The sequence below is a fragment of the Indicator indicator genome, chromosome 13 (assembly GCF_027791375.1).
Source record: "Indicator indicator isolate 239-I01 chromosome 13, UM_Iind_1.1, whole genome shotgun sequence".
Classification (NCBI taxonomy): domain Eukaryota; kingdom Metazoa; phylum Chordata; class Aves; order Piciformes; family Indicatoridae; genus Indicator; species Indicator indicator.
Window position 1 is genome coordinate 3,778,236 of NC_072022.1, and position 24,824 is coordinate 3,803,059.

The 24,824-nt window shown below is 40.9% G+C and overlaps 1 protein-coding gene across 2 annotated transcripts in view; it reads right to left on the minus strand.

The window, feature by feature from the left end:
• Nucleotides 1–24,824, minus strand: part of CUL3 (cullin 3) — a 54,381-nt gene that overhangs the window by 17,663 nt on the left and 11,894 nt on the right. The window contains exons 2-4 of one of the 2 annotated variants that reach the window (XM_054386346.1): nucleotides 14,931–15,128; nucleotides 7,112–7,225; nucleotides 1,274–1,434 (exon numbers count right to left, since the gene is read on the minus strand). In XM_054386346.1, coding sequence (XP_054242321.1) covers nucleotides 1,274–1,434; nucleotides 7,112–7,225; nucleotides 14,931–15,128 — 473 coding nt within the window. The remainder of the gene's footprint in view (nucleotides 1–1,273; nucleotides 1,435–7,111; nucleotides 7,226–14,930; nucleotides 15,129–24,824) is intronic. The other variant, XM_054386347.1, reaches the window with a different exon arrangement.

A 24,824-nucleotide genomic window follows, 5' to 3' on the forward strand; every position in this document is an offset into this window, starting at 1 on the left:
TCAGAGCAGAATATCAGCATAAATACAGTAATAGGAATTCCTCCATATCATAATAAGTCCATCTGTTTGCTACATGACACTTTTTCAAGATTACAGGAGCAAAATTGTTTAGTTTTGTTCTAAATGAAGGAGCTGTCAATGTTTATTCAATATTCAAGGTGAGGCTCTGGGCAACCTGATGTAGCTAACGATGCCCTGCTTACTGCAGAGGGAGTCAGACTAGATGACCTTTGGAGGTCCCTTCCAACCCAGACCATTGTATGACTCTATAACTTTAATATTTTTAGTAGGGTGACAGGGACGCATGTCTCAAAATTTGGAATATTTCAACATACAAGAAAATCATCAAAAGTACTACTTCAAGGAGAACTGGGAACTGCACATGTAGGTTGGAACTGAGCAATTCAAAACAACTGCACAGAGGGAAGATGCTTTGCAAAGCTGAGGTTTTTTAGATGGTTGGTTGGGGTTCAGGTTTTTGTGATTTTAAAGAAAAAAACAACAAAATGAAAATGGATTTGGTTAGGCAGTGACACGTCAATAAACTGTAAAAACAAAAGAACTGCATCCAGGAAAAAAATCCTCTATGTGGCAGCAGGGGACAATACACAGCTGTGACGAGGGACGATTTTTCTCTTCATAACTTGAATGTTGGGCAATCTCAGCCACAGAATTGCAGCCAAATTAGTATCTCCACACCCAACAGCTGCTCTGAAACTGGAGAGGCACAAGAAAACTGGCAAATCTGAAGTGGCTTCATCTGCAGAATCTGTAGCATGTGGCATGAAACTCCACACCTATTAAACTGGCTAGAGAACATAAGGAACTGATTAAAAGCTCAGAGATGCAACTGAACTACCAAGAAACAACTGGGTCAAAACATGAGGAGAGGAAATAGAATTTAAAAACTTCAATAATAATACTACTACTAAAAAAAACAGGTAGGAGAAAAATCAACCTCTTGGTACAGAGAAAATGTAAGGGAGAAAGAGGCAGAGGATTGTCGAAACTCTACTTTATAACCAAATGCTCTGGTACAGGGGTTTCAATAGAGAGATTTAATAAAAGTATTAAAAAACCCACAAGACAAGTATTAAAAAAATATTAATGAGATTCCCTCTTTACCATTATGCTAAACCTTCACGTACAAAGAAGCATGGATAAATTCTACTTGTGATCAGAAATGCAGCCTTAAATAATGATTTTTGTATGTCTTTGATTCACTTGTAGCTGACAGGTTATTTCCAACCCAAGACAGTCACAAACATCTTACCTGTCTACAACTTCTCCTTTCCTTTCTCTCGCAATCATATCCAGCAGAGTCTGCCGCAGGTGATCCCTGATACAGCCGTAGCGGACAACTTGGTCTCGGAAAATAATCAAGCCCAAATTGTAGACGTTCTCTACGTTATTCTGCTGCACATACACTCGATCCTACAACAAAGGCATACATAGCAAGACAATATTACACTCAGTACACACATGCTACTCAAAACTGCAAGAGATAGGTCAGATTTTCACTGTACAGACATAATCTCTCCTTTCTTCGTACAGAAAAATTCTCAATACCCTCAAAAATTCAAAATCAGTCCCATCTTCCAAAGCTTTATTTACATAATCTTTACTTAAGAGTGCGAGCCCATTTATGACTAAAGCAAGCCAGAACACATTTTTTACAACCCTGACATTTTTTAGTCTTGGGGACTGGGGAATCTCCAAATACTGACAACATTCATGGTACAATCTGAAAAAGGTTTTACCTATCTATTCAACCCCCTTCCATCCACCTCCTTTTTGTTAAGAAATTTGTTTCTTTCCCATCTCATCTTCCTCCCACTCCTTTTAGTCAACAAGTTCCACCTCACTATTCAGAGAAATGTCCTGAAATAGCATCATTAGATGAACAGCAGAAAAAGTACAGCCCAAATGAGAATAGTTACAACCAAAACATTTGTGGATTGATACTGCAAAATTGTACAGGACTTGTGATGGCCTCCAACCCAAAAAATTCGCTTTCAATCAACTTGAGCAAATTATCTTTAAACCTAGTTATGCTCTATTAGAGGAAAAAAAAAAAAAAAGGCAAAAGAATCAGTTTTATGTTTCAATATGGGTTTAAATTCTAAAGGAAGGATTGAGCTCCTCAACTAGCCCTCTACTACCCATGTTCACAAGTCAAGGCTGATCCTCAGATCATTATTCTAAGGATGTACAGCTCAAACACCATCACACAGAGTTGACTGAGACACTGCTGAGCAGACACCCCGAGTTTCTTACTGCTACCCGCAGAAATGCTCCAAAAATTTGTCTCCCCTTTTCTGTTCCTCTCTCCCAACTTCGCAACTCTCTAGAAAAGGAAAACAATAGTTACTAGCAGACAGAAAATTAGTGTATTCATTTAATACCCAGTATTAAATGTGATTCTAAAGTAAGACAAACTTAAAATACACTTTCAAAGAGAAGAAAAAAATTTAAAAGCAGTGTCTTTTATAGTATATAACTTAGAGAGAAAAGAATATATATATTATTTCCAAAGAATATTGAGGCCTTTGAAGCCCAGGCAGCAGGGTATCAAAATGGAGTAAAGCCATGGCCATGACTCATGTGCAGAGCTTCTCTTGTGGCAGTACTAAATACTGCCATTATGAAATGAAATTGTAGCTCTAGAAACTCTTCTTGGTGTTATAGCAATGACTCTTACTAAGCCAAACCATGCTACCATACCCAGATTAGAGCAGCAGCACTGATGTTTCTGACACTGCTGATTTGCTCACACTTTGTAATAGATCATTTCTACTGAAAGCCCTCCCAGACTTTGAAAAAGAAGAAAAAAAAAAAAAAAGAAAAAGGAAAAAAAAGCAAACTTAGAGTCAGGAAGCCCCATCTGGAACAGGTTTGACTGACAAGCCTACATGCTGCCAAACAGTAATCACTTCCCACAAGGGAGGTGCAGCAGGTGCTTAAAGGTAAGAGGAACTTTAAGAAGACAAGGGTGGAGTGTCAGACAGCAATTATTCACTAACTACGGTGCTGCTTACGCTGCAGAATCATTCTGATCGCAGCTAAAGCAAGTTACCTACTGTAAAATACCACCAGCCACATTTTACCCATCTCTGCATGGAGGCATGACCTGGATGATGAAGCCTTCAGCATACAGCTACTGTCTTTGATCCTAGTTCTGAAAATAAAAATACCACTTATCCCTACTACCTTGTGCATAAGTCATGACTGATGACAGTCACACACCCTAAGGTCTAAAATCACAAAATTCATCTGTCAGTGCTGGCCTAAAGCAAGACCCCTACTTTCTGTACAGCACAGAGACAAAGGCAAGTGGCATTCCAAGAGTCATTGTCACTTCTGACAGTGTCCAACTTGCACTGCTAGCAAGCCTATGATGCAGCCAGGGCTGTGACCAGTGCACTTGCATAGCTGAAGTTGCTTTAACCAGCAAAGAAGGAGCACCATAGAATCCAGTTTAGCCCAGTTTCCAGAAGATATTCCAAAAATATCCATACTCATGTAGCTTGAAGAGAAGATCCAATCACTGTACCTATACTGTCTCTGTTACACACCACAGCTGAGCACAACCCGTCGCAGGCACACATACCTACACTGCAGCCATAAGCAAGACTGCCTTTCAGACCTGCCCAAACACAGCACGTTACTTCACTACTTCAGCATGTCCTAGTACACAACTTGCCTTAGTGAAGACGCTACTTCAGTCATGACTTCACTGCTTCGGCACCTTGCTGCTGGCTGCAGCCAGTGCTGTGAATTCACACAGAGCATTACCTCCCTTCTGGTGCAGAGCACTGCAGCCCAGGTGAAACAGGAGAGCTACTGCAAAGCAAATCTGAAACTCACTTGTGGAAACTAGACTATCTCAGAAAAGTTAGATTTACCTTTATTGTGCAATTTCAGGTTGCAAAACCTCATGCTAGAAGTACATTATGTAACAGACATGAAACCAAGCGGATGTCTACCAGAAGGCAACCATGACCCAAGAGACAAAGTATTATACTCTTGTAAAACTGCAACTACCAGGCAAGCTGTGATGGTTTGAAACTGTCTTTTTAGTTTTTCCTTGCAAAGTTCAAAACAGACAAAGAGTGTAAATAAGTCACTATTGGGTGTAAGAAAGCAAAATACTGATTGTTCTAAACACACTTCCATTGGATAGATAGAAACGTTTAAGAACTATCACCCAAAACAAAGTAGGCACTCTGCACATTCTGCGTTCAGCAGTGGGGGCAGTTGCTGGGCTGTCTGGCTGCTGTTTCTTCTTCTCTTCTGGCTGAAGATAACACGTACTGACCTTGGCAGCTAAGTTAACAACTTTCTGCTTAACTAACTCTGCTTTCTGTCCAGGGGGGTCTGGGGGGAAGCTCCTGGGAGAGAGAGAGGCCCCTTTGGGAGGGTCCCCTTGGGGGGAAGCAAAGGGAGATCAGTTGTGCTTTTCTGTTGATTGTACATATTTGTAAATGTTGTGAATTTTGTATATTTGTACATATTCATTGCATTTCATCGTAGATTTTAGACTCTGCTTGTAAATACAGCTTTACATTTGCTTCCAGACTGAGCTAGCCTGGCTATTGTCGGTGAGGGGGGAATTTCAGCTCACACCGACACACAAGCTTTACAAGTGTCTTGTAGAAAAGGTTCTACTGGTAAAATGAAGTCCAGTCAGAAATCTCAAACAGCAAGAGACCTAGTTATTAAACATCAGTGTTCCACCACCCTCAGTGCAAAAGACTTCCTTGCATCTTGTCTGTATCTCCTGTTTTAGTTTAAAACCATCACCCCTTGTCCTGTCACAACAGGTCCTGCTAAAAAGTGTCCCCTCCTCTTTATGATGGGTGTCTTTAAGTACTGAGAGGCTGCAACAAGCTCTCCAGCAGCCTGATCAAAGCATCAGTTTTCTAATGACAATGTCTTATGCCCCTCCAAGCCAAAGAAAAGGACTCAGTCTGCTAGTTTTCCCAGCTTCTTGCATTAGATCTAGTAAAGTAAGCACAAAAGCCATGTTACATTATAGATGTTTAAGAAACATCAGGGCCCTTGAAGTTTACATAATCACTTTGAAATTAAAAAAAAAAAATTACGTTTTTACCACAATACCATAAACATTATTATTATAAATGAGTCTTTCGGGGATTTTGTGTCTCGTTTCAGTACTGGAAAAAAGCCTATAGGAGGGAAGTAATTAGGCAAGTGGAAGTATCAGCCGGGCGCCCACTTGAAATAATTAGGAACTGTCAAACAGCACATGAAAGACTACACATTCCAGAGATATTCAAATTTATTGTTACTCTGTTCTGAATCTAAGGCATGACCCAATGAAGTTAAATTTGTACTTGCAGGGATGCTGCATGTCTCCTGGTGTTTTGGTGGAAAAGATAAGGCTGTTCTAACAGCACTTGCAAGCATCCAATGGGAGTCAAGGCACAAAAAAATACTTAGGAAACAGCTCTTATCTCACTCTGAAAGTGCTAGCTGAAGCATGTAATCCTTCCTGAACAAGGGGTCTTCCTGGTCCTCTATACACTGCTCAATACACTAAAACAGGACAGCTAAGCCAGTTTCTCTGACACTGTTCAAGCCATCAAAGATTTATTGAATTTAAGAGCATCTGACAACACTGGATTACCCACTCTGACCACCTTTGAGCATCCATCACCTCCTGCACTGAAACAATGCTGGATTCCATCTTCTAACCTTTCTTAACATTCACCACCAGCTTGGGTAGATTGTGTTAGTAACTACTATTGAATTCACCCAGCTAACAGCAATTCATTTGTGTTTGTCCTTCACAAACAGATTAGAGATTCCAAGATTTCTCATAGAACATCTTCAGAATAGTCTCATTTTTCTTTTGGCAAGATAAGATACACAGCTGTGTCACTGAAGGCATTTATCCAGCCCTATATCTGTAGATATGTGGTCTTTTCCCAACTTAACATCCCCCAAAACGAAACTAAATAAACAAAAGACACACAGAAAATTCCTAACATCAAAGCCATTAAAACAAAATGATAAAAGATTAAGCTATGTGGCTACAATAATTACTCTGAATTCTTTTAGCAGCTTTAAATAAAGTCAGATTTCTTCACCGCTGACACAAACAGGTTTAGTTTTGGCGCACGAAATTTTAAACATCTGCAAGTTCTTAAAAAAAAGGGGGGAGAAAAGAGCATTACCATCATCTGTCCTTCACCGTTTAATACCACATGAAGTAGTATCTTCAATATGATAGTTTGGAAAGAAAAGACTTTATATAAGAAAACCCTCAGTGCCTTAACACTTTTCCTTTTGAAGTTAAAGCCTTTGAGTAGAAGCTATGCATGAATTTCAGATTGGCCAGAGAGGTGGTAGATGCCCTATCCCTGGAAACGTTCCTCAGAGCACGCCCATCACACTGTGAATGTAAACATACATCAACTACCTAAAGCATAACACAATCCAGACATGAAAACATATGGTGTTCCATCTTCAGAAAAGGCCTCTTCTGTCTGCTCTCAGGTAACAAATGCCTTTTTCTTTTAAAATTACAACCATGCAACCAAGGATCACACACTCATCTACGTATGCTGCTTAATCTCATACCCGAGCTCTGTATGAGCAGCACAGGATTCAATTAATATTTAGCATTCAAGGATGCAGACTACACATAAATTATCCTTTTCAAACCCTTAAAGAACAACTCCACTGGAAATCTGAAGGAGCTTTACACCATCATGCTTTCCACAGTCAGAAACTATCCCTACAGGAACCAAAACAAAGTAGTGTACAAGTACAACGCAAGTAACATCTACAACCTGCCAGAATTGGCCTGACTAGCTTCATAACAATTGCAAAATTCACCCATTTTTCAGGTGCATTTTTCAAGTGGTAATGAGATATCCTGAAAGAAGAATGCAATTATAATTTCCCACTCACCCCAATAGTCTTGTAAGCGCACAGAGAACTCAAAACAAGGGACAGAGAGTAGTCTTGGGAAGAAGACTTGTAAGCATGCCTTGCTTTTTACCCCTCCAGCCCATTTATTTAGATTTGTAAAAATGCTATTTGCTGCATCAAGTTAAACGCATGGTAAAAGCAGAATACCCACCATATACATCAGAATATCTCTAATCATCACCATCGCCGTTTGATGATCATTCCATGCTTGATTTAGTGTTTGTAGGAAGTTGTTATTCAAGGAGTTCAACACGTCATCTCGCACCTGAAACAGAAAAATAATATATTGTCATAAATACAAGTCAGTTTTTACAGCATCATCTAAATAACAAAGTCACCGAATGGTGTGGGTTCAAAGGGACCTTAAAGATCATCTGCTGACTGCAGAGGGGCTGGACATCTTCAGCTAGATCAAGTTGCTCAGAGCCCCAGACAACTTGAACTGGAATACTTCCAGGGACAGGGCAGCTACCACACCTTGTGGAGGCTGAAGCCTCCACAACTTCCCTGGGCAACTTGTTCCAGTGCCTCATCACACTCATGGGGAAGAAATTCTTCCTAATGTCTAATCTCAATCAAGCTTCTTCCAGTTTGAAGCCCTCACCCCTTGGCCTGTCACTACACACCTTTTTAAAAGGTTCCTCTCCAGCTATCCTGTACGCCACCTTGAAATCCTGGAAGTCTGCCCTGAGGTGTCCTCAGAAGCACACATCCACCATAATAATCCAGATAGACCAGCCAATGCCACATCATACACCAACTGGTAGCAAAGGAGGTGTTTGCCATCAGGTGAACTTGCTTCCAAGCAGACAGAGGAATGCTCTTCTTTTTGCCACTTCTGCTCCATTTGGTTTTCCAAATCCAGGAATAGGTGCTGGACAACAAAACCACTCAGAGTCTCTCTGTGAAGCATCTCAATTGCATTCTCCCAGGTTTAAGCTGAAGACAGGTTTTGGAAGCTGTTCTTTTATTTGCTACAAAACCAAATTGATGCTTACAGCAGCTGTCTAGTTACCAAGTGTTGAACACACTCCTTGCATGGGCTGTGACCACTAAAACATCACAGAAAAACTATTGTAATGCACAAAATAGGTATGCAAAGGCACAGCCAAATCACTTTGGTAGGATAAATGACCTGTACTAAAAAACCCCTGGATATCCACAATCTTACACAGAGAAGGAAGCCCTTCAGAGACACAGCTCAAAGACTTTTATCAGCAATCACCAATCTCGAAGACTTATCAGCAGGATGCTACTTTAAATTACCTCAGCTTGTAGTGATTTCTGTGACAAATCTTTGCAGGAAACTCCAGATTAAAAGGACTGTTCACATGAAGCCTCAAAAATAAAACTGGCAGTTTCACAATCTACACAAAGTCTTCTAGTATATTCAAGGATAGAATCATAGCACCACAGAATGGTTTGGGTTGGAAGGAACCTTAAAGACCCTCTTCAATGGACAGGAACACCTTCTACTAGACCAGCTTGCTCAAGGCCCCATACAACCTGCTTTTCAACACTTCCAGGCTTGGAGCCTTCACAACTTCTCTGGGCAACCTGTTCCAGTGCTACACTACCCTCATGGGCAAGAACTTCCTAACATCTCATTTCAATCCAGCTTCTTCCAGTTTGAAGCCATTAGTACTCATTCTGTCACTACTTAGCTTTGTAATCGGTTCCTCTCTAGCTACCCTGCAAGCCCCCTTCAAATCCTGGAAGGTCGCTTTAAGGTTTTCCTGGAGGCTTCTCTTCTCCAAACTGAAAAAAAAAAAAAATAATCAGCTCTGTCAGCCTGTCCTCGCAGCAGAGGGGGTTCCAGCCCTCAGACCAATTTCTGTGGCCTCCTCTGAGACCTGCTCCAACAGGTCCATACCTCTCCTGTGTTGAGGACTCCAGAGTTGGACACAGCACTGTAGGTGGGGTCTCACTAGAGCAGAGGAGCAGAATCCCCTCCTTCAACTTGGTGGCCACACTGCTTTTCAAATCTTGCATATAATTTCAGGCTCCACTTCTATTTTATACTGTATATAGCTCTTCATGAAATGTAGCACTTTCCCCTGTCAATCTCTTAAAATAGTTTGTTGGCACAAGCTATCAGTACCTTTAAATAACTCTCCAAGTGTACACAAACCAGACTTACAGCCTAGTATTTTCTCTCTTACAGTGCCTGGGCTGATGCAGCAGCACAAATAGCTCAATTATGTAATTTTCACTACTGTAAGGACAGCCAGAACCTTCTGTGGGAGCAGCAGTTTAAAAAGGCACTTTCTGAGCTAAGGCCTCAAGGTCTCAAATTTTATTACAGAGTTTCTTCAACTTAAACCAAAGTCCAAGTAGTCCAATAGTTTCTAAAAATCTTAGATTCTCACTAAGAGAAAAACTGTGGCTTTACCAGAAACAGCCATTCATTCCTTCAGCTGCTACTCCTTAGCTGAAAGAAAAATACACGAAATATTGATGATTCTGAACTGCATTCACTTCCCGGCACATTCTGCATTCACATCCTTTTGCCTTCCCTAACTGCAGACTTGCCCAAGATCATCTTCAAACATCATTAACTAAAGATATAGGCAGGTGACTCTTCAGACATTGCCAACCATGCTTTACGTGTACCCTAAAGCTCACTAATTAGTCTCTGGTATTACTCCTCTTGTTCTTCCTCCCTATTTCATAGATGTTAAGGAAATAATTTCCAACTCCCTGTAGGGGATTCCTATCTTCTCTGCAATATCATGATAGCCAGTTCTAAAGCCTGCTCAAGATCCTAGATGTACCCTTATAACCCCCACATTAGACATGCCCCTCAACCCCAGCTCTCTCAGATGCTCCTCATAGGACCTTCACCAGCCCTGCTGACCTTCTCTGAACAAGCTCCAGCACCTCAATATCCTTCCTGTAGTGAGGGGCCCAGAACTGAACACAATACTCAAGGTATGGTCTCAGCAGTGAGCAGTGGTGAGTACAGGGGGATGATCACCTCTCCCTGTTCCTTCTGGCCACAGGGTTTCTAATACAAGCCAGGATGCCATTGCCCCCCCAGCCACATTGCTGACTCATGTTCAGTTAACTAAATATCCTAAGCACCACTTCTTCCTTTTCAGTAATGCTCTAGTATCTCCCCAAACCAGGACATTTCAGCCCATTTATTCTTAGCACATCTCTGATATACAGTGCAGAGGAAAAATAGCAGAACCATACTGGTTTGGCTAACAAATCAACAAATTCCTTTGTGACACACAATATGATGTGTTGCATGCCATGGTTTAGATTTCACTAGGCCATGAAATACTCATAAAAACAAAGGGAATTTTGAAGCAGCAAAAAACTAAGCTCAAGAAGTATGAAGGAGGAACATCCACATCAAGCTACAAGACTGCTAAAGGACAAAAAAGGGAGGAATCAGTGAATAGATGCACAAGAATTAAACACTGGAATTATTCAAAATAAAAGGTTTCAGCACTTTTCATTCAGCATTAATTTTAAATTCAATTCTACGTGTACTATAGTTTAATAACAACATTAACAAACAGGCAAAGACAAGTTTTAGCATGTTCTTATCCTGTAGTGAAAACAAGGCAGTTCAAGACAGCTGAGTCCTGGTTAGGGATACAGAGTAAGGTACCCAGCTTACTGCTGCCTTCGTTTAGGCAGCTAGATCCTGGTAAGGGCAACTACAGATCATTAGGGCTTGCAAAATTCAAACCAAACTTGCTTTATAGTTACTTGCTCACATACTTGTGTCAAGCATGTCTGTACCTATCATTTTATGTACAATTAAATGGTCTGTAAAGACAAATTATATCTTGATGATGTTTTCTTCTTGAAAAGTTAACTAATTTTCTTCTTAAAAGTATTGGGTTTCTTTCTCATTAAGTTTGCGGATGACACCAAGCTGAGCGGTACAGCTGATGTGCCTGAGGGATGAGACCCACCCAGAGGGACCTGGACAAGCTTGAGAACGGGGCCTGTGTGAATCTCATGAGGTTTAACAACGCCAGGTGCAAGGTCCTGCACATGGGTCAGGGCAATTGTTGGTATCAGGGCAGGCTGGGGGATGAAAAGCAGCCCTGTCCAGAAGGACCCTGGGGGTACTGGTGGGTGAAAAGCTGGCCATGAGCTGGTAATGTGTGCTTGCAGCCCAGAAAGCCAGCTGTACCCTGGGTTGCATCCCCAGCAGTACAGACTAGATTGAGGGAGTGGATTCTATCTTTATGCTCTCCTTTGGTGAGATCCTGCCTGCAGTAGAGTGTCCAGCTCTGGAGTTCTCAGCACAGCAAAGACAGACCTGTTGGTACAGATTCAGAGGCCACAATAATGATCTGAGGGCTTGAAGAGTTGGAGTTGTTCAGCCCAGAGAAGAGAAGGCTCCATGAAGACATAACTGTGGCCTTTCAGTACTTAGAGCAGCCTAGAATAAAGACAGGGACAGACCTTTTAACTGAGCCTGTTATGACAAGACAAGGATGATGGAAGAGGGGAGACTTAGGTTAGATAGAAGGAACACGTTTTACACTGAGGGTGGTGAGACACTGGCCCATGTTGCCCAGGGGTAGCAGAAGTGCCATTCCTGGAAACGTTCCAGGTCAGTGCCTGGGGCTCTGAGCAACCTGATTTAGAGGATGTCCCTGCTCACTGCAGCAGAGTTGGGCTAGATGACCTTTAATGATCCCTTCCAATCTAAAGGATTCTTTCTAAAAAAATGCTGACTAAGCACAACTTTCACCTATCAATTAAGTACACACAAAGTATAAATAAAGCTCTTCATTGTGCCACACCAAAAAAAAAAAATCTTTTTCTTTCTAATATTGAAAACTCCTAGCAGAAACATCTGAACAAATACACTGCCTCTACCCAGTTTATCTATTCTTAACTAACCAGCACAACTGGAATGCTACAAAAATGCAGTATTTTTTTCCTTTAGGGAAGAGAATCAGATGTGGACAGTTAAGTGGCAATTCTGTTACAACAATTCTATCAAACCAGAGTTTAGCTCCCCTGAAGCACTTCCTGAACTGAGTGTACTAAAATCTTTTCATTTTGATAAGAGTTAACAGTTTTTATGACCAATATTCCAGTTGCCAAATCCCCTCTTCTAAACTCAGCACCACCACCGAGAAGAAATGTTTACAATAACTTCTGATAAAAGCCTTTATTGTTAATTAGCTACTTATCACTGAAAGGAGAACTGCCCTTGGAAAGAAACATCGAAAATACAAAATTCCTCTAAAATTTCTGTTACATCAAATGTAAGGTTAAACAAATACTTCCTTCTATCTTATGACAAGTAATTCTCTGTCTTTCTTGTAGACAGGGAACTCCTACAGAAGGTCCAGCAGAGGCTACAAATATGACGAGGGGGACTGGAGCATCCCTCTCACAAGGAAAAGCTGAGATCTCAAGCTGTTTAGGCTGTAAAAGAGAGGGATATTATCAGTGCTTATCAATAGCTAAAGTGCAGGAGGCAATCTCTGGAGATATTCCAAGCCTGCCTGAACATTGCAATTCAGAGCAATCTGCTGTGGCTGACGCCAATTTAGTTGGGTCCTAGATGATCTCCAGAGGTCCCTTCTAACCTCAACAATTCTGTAATCAAGTACTAATGACACACCTGTAAAATGCATTATTCTTAATATACAATGCACTATTTTTTCCATATTTCCATCTGTAACTTCCTCAACAGAACACTATTAAGTAAGCCACCAGAAAGGCCAAGGAGTACCTTTCAGCCTATAGAAGTTTTCCTTATGTTCAGAACTTTTTGAGAGGAGTCATGTTTTTTTATATCTTTTCCTGGGATTATTTAATTTAAAAGGATGACACCAGCAGGCATATGAGTAATTTAGTCTTTAACTTTACACTATTAAACTACTAAAACTTAGCAGTTAGTCTTTTTTTATTTAAAAGCTTTTAGCCACTTGTTTTTATGCTACCCTTCACAGTTATAATTGCACTAATCATGTTAAAGATTAGAATACTCCAGTGATCTAGATTGTTTTCTTTTAAGCATCAGATCTAACAGCATGAAGTGTTATAAAGGCATTTCTCTACACTGGTATCTGTGCAACACTCTCAGCAACTGCAGTGACAGTATAAGCTCACATGATCTTCTATTCTTTCATCAGTTTTCCACAATTAGCATTTCAAAATAATTAACTTTTTTCATATGGATATTTTTTAATATGCAGAACAGCTAGGAACAAATATAAGTAGCTTTCCTCAAACTAATAAACTAAAGCCTAGGAAGAACAACAGTTTAGCATCATGATTAAGCATAGACTGCAAACTTTGGCATATACAAGGAGGAGGCACAAAACGTCTCAGCCATTTGTCACGTTTTATATGAGTAATACAGATTATAAATGCAGAAGCATTTGAGAGTCACAGATGTGCTACAGAAAACAGTAAAAAAAGCCCCACATTCAAAGCAGCTTTAGAGGTGTGGTCCAGAGAAGTATAGTCTGAAAACTAAGATTTTGAAAAGAAGTAACACTTCCCTGACAGAGCAGTAACTCTAGTTAGAAGGCACAGAAAGCTCCCCAAGGATTATCCATTATTTAGACATAAACCTCTCATCCACTCTCTGTACTTCAGCCAAAAGTAATCACCCAAAGCAAACAATGGTGGGTGTCTTTCCTTGTCTAACCCTGTAATAACAGGACAAGAATCTGATACTCCATCCAGACCCACAGCCTGTGCATGGGATTGCCTTGAATACCTGGTTCAGTTTTGGCGCCCTAACTGAAACGAGGACATTGAGGTGCTGGAGTGTGGCCAGAGAAGGGAAACAAAGCTGGTAAAGGATCTAGAGCACAAGTCTTCTGACAAGCAGCTGACAGAACTGGAGAGAAGGAGGCTGAGGAGAGACCTTCTCACTCTCTGCAACTACCTGAAAGGAGGCTGGACTGAGGTGAGGGTCGATTTCTTCTTGCTAGAGACAAGCAATAGGACAAGAGAGAAGCCTCTTGTCCTCAAGTTCTGCCAAAGCAAGTTTAGGTTTGACATTAGGTAAAACTTCTTCACTAAAAGGGACTAAACCCTGGAACAGGCTGCTCAGAGAAGTGATGGAGTCACCATTCCTGGAAATATTCAAAAATCATGTAGACTGCTGAGCTGAGAGCCATGGTTTAGTGGTGATCTGACAGTGCTTGGTTAATGGTTGGATTCAACGATCTTTGGAGGTCTTTGCCAACCTTAACAACTCTATGATTCTATGTGTCACTGCAAGAAGTAAGGCATCTTCCCCAGAGTTAGAATTCACTTATGACAAAATATTATCTGGACTCACAAAACGTGAGTTTTACCTTTTTTTAAATGATACTTATCAATCAACTCTAATCTTGCCTCACAAATAGGTGGCTCCACAATTTAACACAACATGTGAAGAGCCCTTTTCTCATACATACAACTACAGAAATAAGAAGCTATGCTATCATTTTGACCAACTTACATGGTTTTGAAAAGGTTGAAATGATGGAACACAGACTACTGAGCACTTTCCTTGCTGCTGAGCTGCTGCTTTTGCCTACCGCCTCTTTAAAGAGTGCAATCCTACTACAACTCTCTCATTGACTTGTGAATTTAGTTTGTTAGCCCATAACAAACAGGTTCTTGTATTGGTATTTTTGTACCACAGAAGAGAAAACTGACTGGAAAAGAACCCACCATCTATTCTAAGAAAGCCACAAAACGCTACAAACCTTCTTCAAAAAGATTCTCAATACTTGTCCTTCAGCTAAAGTTGTTCCTGCTACACACTCCAACGCTTTCTAAGGTCTGTCCTCCATCAGTAACTTAAAACACTTAATATTTCAGGTAGTGTTTAAGTTTGATGTTATCTCTAAACTACCATTTTGAGGTCACAACACCATTTCAACACAAGGCAATGTAGCAACATAATACAGTGTCACCTAAATAATTCTTCTGAACTCTGTCACAGAAGATTTCACTTTTAAGTCACAAAAATTACATACCTTGTTTATTAGATGCTCGGTGACCACTTCTCTTAGTCCAGTGTAGAGTTTCTCGCCGTGTTTATGCAACACCATCGTATACGCGTTCCTGTACAGCTCCTCAAAGCTGAGGCCACTGTTGTTCTTCCGCTGTATCTCCTGGATTGCGTTTTTCAGAAGATCCCAAATGCTGTTCACATATTTCTCATCCATAGTCATCTATAAAAATAAAATAGTCTTGTTCAGAATGAAGAAAGATCACTAAAGGAAGTCATCTTCAGAAGTTGTAAGTCCAGGAGCAGTAATTGCTTCTGCTGCATTTTGTCTATTTCATTATCACAAAGTTTCTCAAACTTTATCAGAAGAAAAATAGTAATTTATGAAACTAGTTCAAGGAATAATTATGATTAATTGTAATTTATAAATGCTTAATACTTTTTTCCTTCAGAGCTGCAAATCTACAGAACCAAACTCCAGAGCCTCTGTAGTAGGTATGAGTCTCTTCCCTCCTCTTCTGTCTGTAGATTCACAGATTGCATTGGGTTGGAAGGGACCCTCGAAGGTTATCCTGTCCAACCCCCCTGCAGTGAGCAGGGACACCTCCAACTACATCAGGCTGCCCAGGGCCACACTGAGACTGATCTTGAATGTCTCCAGTGACAGAGGCTCAACCACATCCCTGGGGCAACCTGTTCCAGTATTTTACCACTCCCATTGTAAAGAACTTCCTCCTGATGTCCAACCTAAATCTACTCTGCTCCAGTTTCAAACCACTGCCACTCATTCTATCACTACAAGCCCTTCAAAATACTCCTTCCCCAGCATTCCTTTAGGCCCTCCTTCAGATAATGAAATGCAGTTATAAGGTCTCCCTGGAGCCTTCTCTTCTCCAGGCTGAACAGTCCCAATTCTTTCACCCTGGATTCACAGAAGTGCTCTAACCCTCTGGTTATCTTTGTGGATCCAGAGGACCCACTTCATGTCTCTCTTGTTATGGAGGCCCCAGAGCTGGACATTGTACTCCAGCTGAGGTCTCACCAGAGAAAAGTGGAAGAATCACCTTTCTTGACCTGCTGGCCATACTTCTTTTGATACAGCCCAGGATGCAACAGACCCTTTGGGTGCAAGTGCCCATTGTTGGCTCATGTCCAGATTCTCATCTGCCAGTATCCCCAAGTCCTTTTCTGCAGGGCTGCTCTCAATTTCATCATCCCCCAGCATGTATCGATACTGAGGATTGCCCTGGCCCACATGCAGGATCTTGCACTTTGCCTTATTGAACCTCATAGTATCCTCCTCAGCCCACCTCTCCAGCCTGTCCAGGTCTCTCTGGATGGCATCCGATCCTTCAGTCTTATCAACCACACCACTCAGCTTTGCATCAGCAAATTTGCTGAGGGTGCACTTAATCTCACTGTTGGTATCATTCATGAAGATATTGAACAGCACTGGCCCCAGTACAGACCCGTGAGGGACACCACTTGTCACCCTCCTCCATCTGGACATCAAGCACTCTCTGGAGAGATTCCAAACCTGCCTGGACATTACAATCCCGGACAACCTGATCTGGGTGACTCTTCTTTAGCAGCAGTGGGTTGAAATAAGTGATCCTCAGAGATCCCTCCCATTCCCTAATAATATGCTGGGATTCTGTGTGAATGTTGTCCCCCTCCCTGCTTTTTTTGCTTATTCTGACAGGTGTAATATTGAAAGGTCATTTATTTTCTTTCTCATTTGCACTTGCTACATTAGAGCCTCTTCAGGGAAATTATTTTCTAAAGCCTTCCTGAATAAGCAATTTCACAAATACTGATAATGAAGGCAAGTATTTAGAATTGCAGACATCATTCCGAGTAAAAGCTTTCCAGTTTTCCTTTAAATAAAAACAAAAAAAAATGTTTTGTTTTCAAAGCACAGATTCAAAACAGCACTTCTCAATGCCATTTTCTCTCCTCACTAATGAAAAATCTCCCACCCAACATGACCTTTTTAGCTCAGCTGCAACTTAACTGCTCACATACTAACACACACCAAAAAAGAATAAAAATAGATATAAAAATGGCAAAGCCCCAGGTGCTAGTTTGAAGAGGTGTTACAACATTGCTGTTTTGGGGCTGGTCTGTCAGTAAACATTTCTGTAGGTTTCAGATAAGCAGCACATCCAGAAATTCAGATCTGCTCAAGAAAAGCTAAAGGGAAACTGTTTGGAGTCTTCTACTTCTCTACTTTTTTATAGCATTCAGATTAAGAAATGATTGTAACATCCCTGAATATAAACACAAACACAGAGCTTTCTGCCACTTACTTGACATGCCACAAGCTACTCTGAAAGCACAAGATCCATAAAAGGTCATTTTAGAGTACTCATCTCCTTGGGATAAATGTGCAGAACTACTATAAACTAATTTTATTACCTTTTAAGCATGAGGGACTCTGCCTCTCTGTGCAGCTTCCTATCCTCCTACTGACTTACTTCAGATTAATTTCTGTGAGGTTTTATGGGAAAAAGTTTGCTGAAGTTCTAGGATATGAAATTAGAAGAGCACTGTCTTCAAAAAAGATGTCTTGCTTGCAGTAGTGTTTTCTGACATAGCAAAGCCTCCTAATACATCAAACAAATCCACTCCATCAGACAGTAAGTCACCACAGTAAAGAGTTAGCAAGAATTTATTATTTCCTCTCCACTGCTGAACAGTTGTTTAGCTTGTGAAGAGGTCTTCCTGCATCATCCTCTTCAATATTATGTAAGAATTGCAATGACTAAATCCATCCTTGAATCATTTCATTCAGGTTCATCCCTTTTCATCCCTCCTCCTTAAGTCAGGCTTGTCAGACATTTAAAAATCCCAAACAACTTAAGCAATAAATAACGTTGTGATGTTATTAGAATGTTTTGGAATTTTTCAGGATTCTGTACAAAAGCATCTGTAAAAACACCATTAGAGAACTGTGATCCTGATCCTCCAGTCTGACACAACAGCAAAGATTTATTCAACTCTCCAGATCTTTATCAACAAAGTCTGTAAGGGATCCACTTCCACATGTACAGGATCAGAGCTGCAATGTTCTTCCATGCTCGTTCCCAGATTCCTTTTAGTGGCTGTATTTTACAAGTGAAGTCCACAGCTGAAATGCAGCTGTCTTGCTTGCACCTCCTATTCTTGCAGATTTAAGCAGAAGCTACATTAAATCTAAATCCTAAGTATCTAAAGGGTGGACACTGCAGTCCTGGGCAACCTGCTGTGGGTGACCCTGCTTTAGGGGAGACGATAGATTAGATGATCTCTGGAGGTCCCTACCAACTGCCATCATGCTGGGATTCTGTGATTCTGAACTCCTTTCTGGGTGCTTTGTAAAAAACCCAACCAGGTTCAGAAAAACTTGCAGAAGCAAAACCCCAGTGATATCAGCAGTATTTACAGGCAGATTTTCCAAGACAGTAAGAAGCCAATGTCCAAAGAGAGGAGATGCATTAACACACTCCAGTGGATCTGAACATTACCTTTCTTGGGGAATGGGACAGAGCTCAAGTCTGTTACTGGCAGGAGAGACAGCTGTTTATAAGAAGCTGCTAGTTGGAAAACTTCCACAAACTGCTGCGCAAACACTAACGATTCAAAAACGCAACTTGAACACAAACATCTGAACTCCAAGTGGAGCAGCAGTACACATTGAGGAAATTAGACTAAAATATCAGTGCACATGAAAGTGCAATCGTTTCACACAAAAAGCAATGTCAGTGGAAGACTTCAAAGGTCCTTTATTTCACAGTACTGCCACAGTGCAGAATCAGGTATGTGCAAGCCTCTTCAACATTTGTCTATTCTACTAAAACATTTGTCTATTCTACTAAACCTCCTCAAGCTGCGCCAGGGGAGGTTTAGGCCTGGAGGTGAGGAGAAAGTTCTTCACAGAGAGAGTGGTTGGCTATTGGAATGTGCTGCCCAGGGAGGTGGTGGAGTCACCATCCCTGGAGGTGTTCAAGAGGGGATTGGACGTGGCACTTGGTGCCATGGTTTAGATAGTCATGAGGTGTAGGGTGACAGGTTGGACTCGATGATCTTTGAGGTCTCTTCCAGCCTTCTTGATTCTATGATTCTAAAATGCCCCAGACTAAGTAGAAAATAACTTCCAGCAATCTCCATTATCACCTGAAGAGTGTGACACCAGCAGTAAAGCCACTAATAATCCCAAAGCTAACACTAGAAGCCTCCTAGAAGCTAACAATACAGACATTGTCTCTTTCAGTAACTTCAGCAGCAGCCCTTAAATAAAAGGGGCAAGCAGCTAACTCCAGTAGTTTTGGTATGACCATGTAACTTCATACAAAATATTGTCATCTCCCTTCTAGCCATGTCATTAAAATGGAAGTGGAACAGCCCAGAAAGGTGGAAGAAGCCCCGTGCCTGGAAACATTCCAGGTCAGGTTGGACAGGGCTCTAAGCAACTGCATCTACTTGAAGATGTTCCCACTCACTGCAGGGGAGATGGAGTAGGTGACCTTTAAAGGTACCCTCCAACCCAAACCATTTCATGATTCTATGATCCTGTTCCTGGTTAGAAACAATCCCATGCATTAATACATGCTGGAAAGGAGCTGGGCAAAAAAGAACCCAGGGCTCTTGTTAGACATCAAATTGACAACATGCCAATGGGCCCTTGAGGCAAAGAATGTTAATGGTATCTAGGGCTGCACACCATGAAGTGACAATTAAAGTTAGTTAGCAGCTCTGAGAGTGAACATTTACACCTAGTACTTGCAGCCTGTCCTCACTCCCCCATTTCCTATCCCTCATTAGACAAAATGAGCAAGGGCTGACTGATGCCAGCTAAACCTGCCACCACAGGGCTCCTGACCCACAGTTCAAGACCTGTCAAAACCAAGAGTCTTCACTTCAGTTTCAAGTCAAAGCATTCATCAAGATGGTATTAAACAGTCTGTCACACACTAACTCTGCACTCTTAGCCTACATCCTTCATTGTGGATGAAGCCTGGCTGAGGTTATCCAGAAAAGGGCAAGAGCAGTACATTTCGTGCCTCAGAACCTCATCACTAGAATTTTTATAAACCTTTCCAACACTGTTAATTTAAAAGACAAGAATTTAAAATGACAGATGTATTGTCTAGTGTTTGCTCCAAGAATATCTCTGAAAAATGGCACATTAAGATACAGAATGATACTCTTCAACTGCAGAACAGATCAAATGTACTCCTGTTAATGACAAATGGAGAGCCAAAAATTCAGACTTCTCTGAATTTTGAGGTCTTCATCCTTGCCTATCAATGAGCAAGTCTGAAAGAGATACACTAGCAGCACCTTACTGCCTGACAAACATCAGTATGTTAAGAAGCAAACTCCGTAACACACCAATAAAAACAACTACATTCCACACAACCAAAACCACCAGGCACAAATTTCCTCAGCAGTGTTATCTGAATAGGTTGACACATTCAGAACACATAACTAGAAGCTAAGAGGAGCATGAAGAAAGGACACCTCGACCTACAGCTGTTCTCCATCTTGGCTACTACTACATTCTGATGAAAGAGTTACTGGGAAATTACAAGAATGTGCTAGCAAAACTGGTCCTGATAACTAGGCTTCTCTTTCCAAGTGACCTGTAACAACAACTGGAGGTGACAATCCAGTATTACCTACACCTCCTAGGAGTGCTGGAGAATGCTTACCACACATGACCTGTAACAACAACGGGAGGTGACAATCCAGTATTACCTACACCTCCTAGGAGTGCTGGAGAATGCTTACCACACGATCATCACAGAATCATGGAATGGTTTGGGTTGGAACTGCACCTCTCTCAGAGGGTGGAAGGGAAACCTCTGCCTATAGTTTGCTTCTGGCATCTGCCAGTTATGACAGAATGGTTTGGGTTGGAAGCGACTGTAAAGATCATCTAGTTCCAAGCGCCGCGATAGGCAGGAACGCTTCTTAACAGAACAGATTGCTCAAGGCCCCATCCAACCTGCCGTTGAACACTGCCAGGGTTGAAGGCTCCACAACTTCTCTGAACAACCTCTTTCACTGCCTCACCGTGGAGAAGAATTTCTTCCTAACATCTAATCTAAAATCAAGCTTCTAGTCTGAAGTCATTGCCCCTAGGCCTGTCACTGCATGCCTTGGTAACAAGTCTCTCTCCAGCTATCCTGCAGGCCCCCTTCAAACACTTGAAGGCTGGTTTACTGCCTTCCTGGAGCCTTCTTTACTACAGGCTGAACCACCTCTCCTGTCTTCATAGGAGAGTTAATGGATAACACTGTTATCATTTACAACGTTAAATATTGAAACTATTTTTAATATCTGTGTTTTATTCCTCACTCATCCCTTGACACTAAAGTCTTACCCTTGTTTAGGTGATCTCTACACTAAACTCCACATTCCTCCTTCAAGGAATATTCATGGCCTTCACTGTGCTACATTCCAGGCTCAGATGACCAAGGAACCCCTGCTGAGAGTAATCCCATAAAGTCTGACCGTAAAAAAAGACTCAGCCTCTGCAGAACAGGCAGGGCTCCATGACAATACTCAAGACAGTGGTGGAAATGCAGGAATCACAATATCCACCTTTCCTTCCCAGCTCTGTCAGGCTTTACTCAACCAAAGCAAGCAAAATGTGCAATTAAGTCACTGAAACATTCAAGAGTTGCAGGATTTTAGGCAAAACCTTCTCCTTCTCCACTTCGCTTTAATGGGTTGTCTAGCAACAAAAAGCTACCTTGCCAGTGTGGAACAGGAAAGGTAAGCAGATTAAAAAGTGCTTGTTTCTTAAAACCTGGAATTGTACCTCCTGCATAGTGACTGACAGATTTAGTCTACCTCCCAGGTACTGACTGTCTCAGAGCACAGCTACTCTCATTACAAAACAAGGGCTGCTCTGGGGTGGGGGGGCTTGAAAAAGGGGTTTGGTTGGTCAGTTTTGATAAGCTTTACAGCAAATTCTAATATCCTCCAATAACTTCCTTTTCTAGTAAACCTAAAGCCCAGAAGAAAGACTTGTTCTTCCTCTCAAGAGGTGACATGCTTAGTGTTACAGGAAGACTTGACAGGAACAACACCACGGAGTATCAATTTCAGAGCCTATATGAAAAGTTTAAACCACAGAAAATGTCACATTGCAGCAACAGTTTTGACATGTTTAGGGAGACTACACAGATTTAAAGAGAGATCAGAAACTCTCTTCTCCTTCATATTTCAGGAACCAATGCAGAAGAATGAGACTAATCCTGAGATGCCAACATACCTCATTCTAGATTTCAACTTGTAATTGATACAATTTCTTCCCTTTCCCCCCAAATTACACAGACATCCTCCTTTCCATTTACAGACCCTTACACACTTTCCTACCACTAACTCATAGTAAGTGTTTGTAACTACTACTGAGCAACTCTAAGAATGGATCATATACACAAAGACTAAGGTCAACAGTATTTCATAGAATTGTTCCACAGCATTTCCCAACTCTAAAAGACAAAACATTTAGTCAGTAATAAACAGCAGAAGTGCAGTATGGAACAGCACCTATTTAATTCCAAACTGCATATGTTTTCCCTACTCTCTAACACCCTTGAGACTCTTCAATTTGGCAATTATCTTCATTTTCGCATTAGAGATGCAGGCTCCTGCACAACACATTTAAGTTCATGGTCAAGCCTTACCCATCTTTTTCCTCTCTTGAGGGTCAATTGACTATAGTCCACAAACTACATCATGCTGTCTAGAAACTTGAACCTAGGGTTCAATTTGCAATTTATGATGCTCTCAGTGTACAAAATGCACCTTCAGACAGTCACTCCCATTAATAAAGATTAAAACAGAACTCTCATGAATACAGATAACTGCAGAATGTTACTTTTCTAAGTGGGTCAATGAAAAATGAATGATAGCTCAGCAGCCTCATTTTTCATTCTCTTACTGGTATATATTGATTCATACAGAACAGTTTTTAAGGTTCTGGACAAAAACTGTATCAGGAAGTTAAGTAAAAACACAGGGATAATCAAAGTCAGTAAATACTGTATGTACAATCACTTACACAAAGCTTAATTCTGACTCTTGTACACTCATCTGTCTTATGTATTTTCCACGAGACCCAAGCTCCTGCTCTAATCAGAAAGGACTGAGAATGTTGGTTGCTGGAGGAATAATAAAGAAAACAGACCAATATAACCTCTTTTTCAAGTAAACTTTCAAAGATGCTACGAAGTACACTAGAGACTTTATTGTAGACTTACACGCTTTGCCCAAAGAGAATAGCAGAACACTTAATTAAAAAATATAAAAATTCAAATTTTAAAGTTAACCCACCCTAGCACCTGCAGACAAGTAGAAATGCTTTTTCAAATATCAAAAGACATTATCTGTGAATGAGTAAATCTTTTCCTGCCATGGTACAAGCTTCTGCCCATCTGTCATAGAATCACATAATGCTCTAGGTTGAAAGGGACCTTTAAAGGTCACCTTGTCCAACAACCCTGCAGTCAGCAGGGACATCTTCAACTAAATCATGTTGCTCGGTGTCCCAAACAACCTGAGCTGGAATGTTTCCATGTAAAACATTTGTTCCTTCTATGTAGTCTATCTCCCCTCTTCCCTCACCCCTTGTCCTGTCACAACATGCTCTGATAAAGTCTGTCCCCATCTTTCTTACAGACCCCTTTAAGTACTGAAGGGCCACACTACGGACTCTCTGGAGCCTTCTCTTCCCCACGCTGAACAACCCCAACTCTCTCAGCTTGTCCTCATAGCAGAGAGCTTCCAGCCCTCAGATCATTATTGTGGCCTCCTCCTGACCTCCTCCAAGAGGTCCATGTCTCTCCTGCGCTGTAGTCTTCTGAGCTAAGGACAGCATTGCAGGTGAGGTCTCACAGAGCAAAGCATAAGAGCAGAATCACCTCCCTCAACATGCTGTCTACACATGGATCCCAGTATATGGTTAGCTTCTGGGCTGTGAGCATACCGTTGGCTTATGTTCAGCTTTTCACCCACCATCATGGCATGAAACTTGTTTTAGAAAGAGTTGTATTTAAAATATAACATCTAACTGGTTTTGTTCTAACTCCTAGAACTGAATTGGTTAAGAGGCTAAATATAGGAAATTCTAGTTCAAAAGATAGTTGTCACTGCTATAGAATGAAAGTGCTTATACAGCCAAAATAGTGACATTGCCTGTACTATTAACCAAGGTTCTTTTCAAAACATTCAATGACATTTCTACAATGCTCATTACCACAGTGCCTGAAAACGGAGGAGGATTATAAAGCAACTATAATCAAACTACTTATTTCCTAAGAACACTTCAACCTAACAATAGTAGAAAAGAACTGTCTATACTTCTGAGACTTCTCTTACTAATTTAGAAACTGCTAGAGCTCATCTAGCTCTAAGCATACACTTCAGAAAATCTTTTATGTTTAACTTTGCAAAATAATGGAAGCATTTTCAGACATGAAATAAGTTTTAGGCTTATTTCAGTAGTTGTAGTGGTTATTTAAGAAGCAAATGGGGGGGAGAAAAAAAAGAAAAAAGTATATCAAGTAAAAAAAAAATCCATTCCAAACAAAACAGGAATAAACAAAATCTGACACCAAAAAATCTGCCTACTCCCTTTCGCACAGAAGAACAAAAAATAATAACAATATTTTGAAGACTAATGAAAAGCTTGGAGTCCTCCTGACTCTAGAAGTAGCAATCCTAGCACAACTGTCCTCAAATTAAAGTTATGGAAAAAAGATTGTGAAAGGTTTGTGTAACAGCAGGAAATAATGTTTGTCAAATAAATACAATAGCTTTAAGGTTGCTAGCCTAAACAAAGCTGGATGTCAAAAGAAAATACTTGAACCTAATTTGAACAGCAGAAATGGAATAAAGAACATGAATTTCTGGGAGTGAATTATCC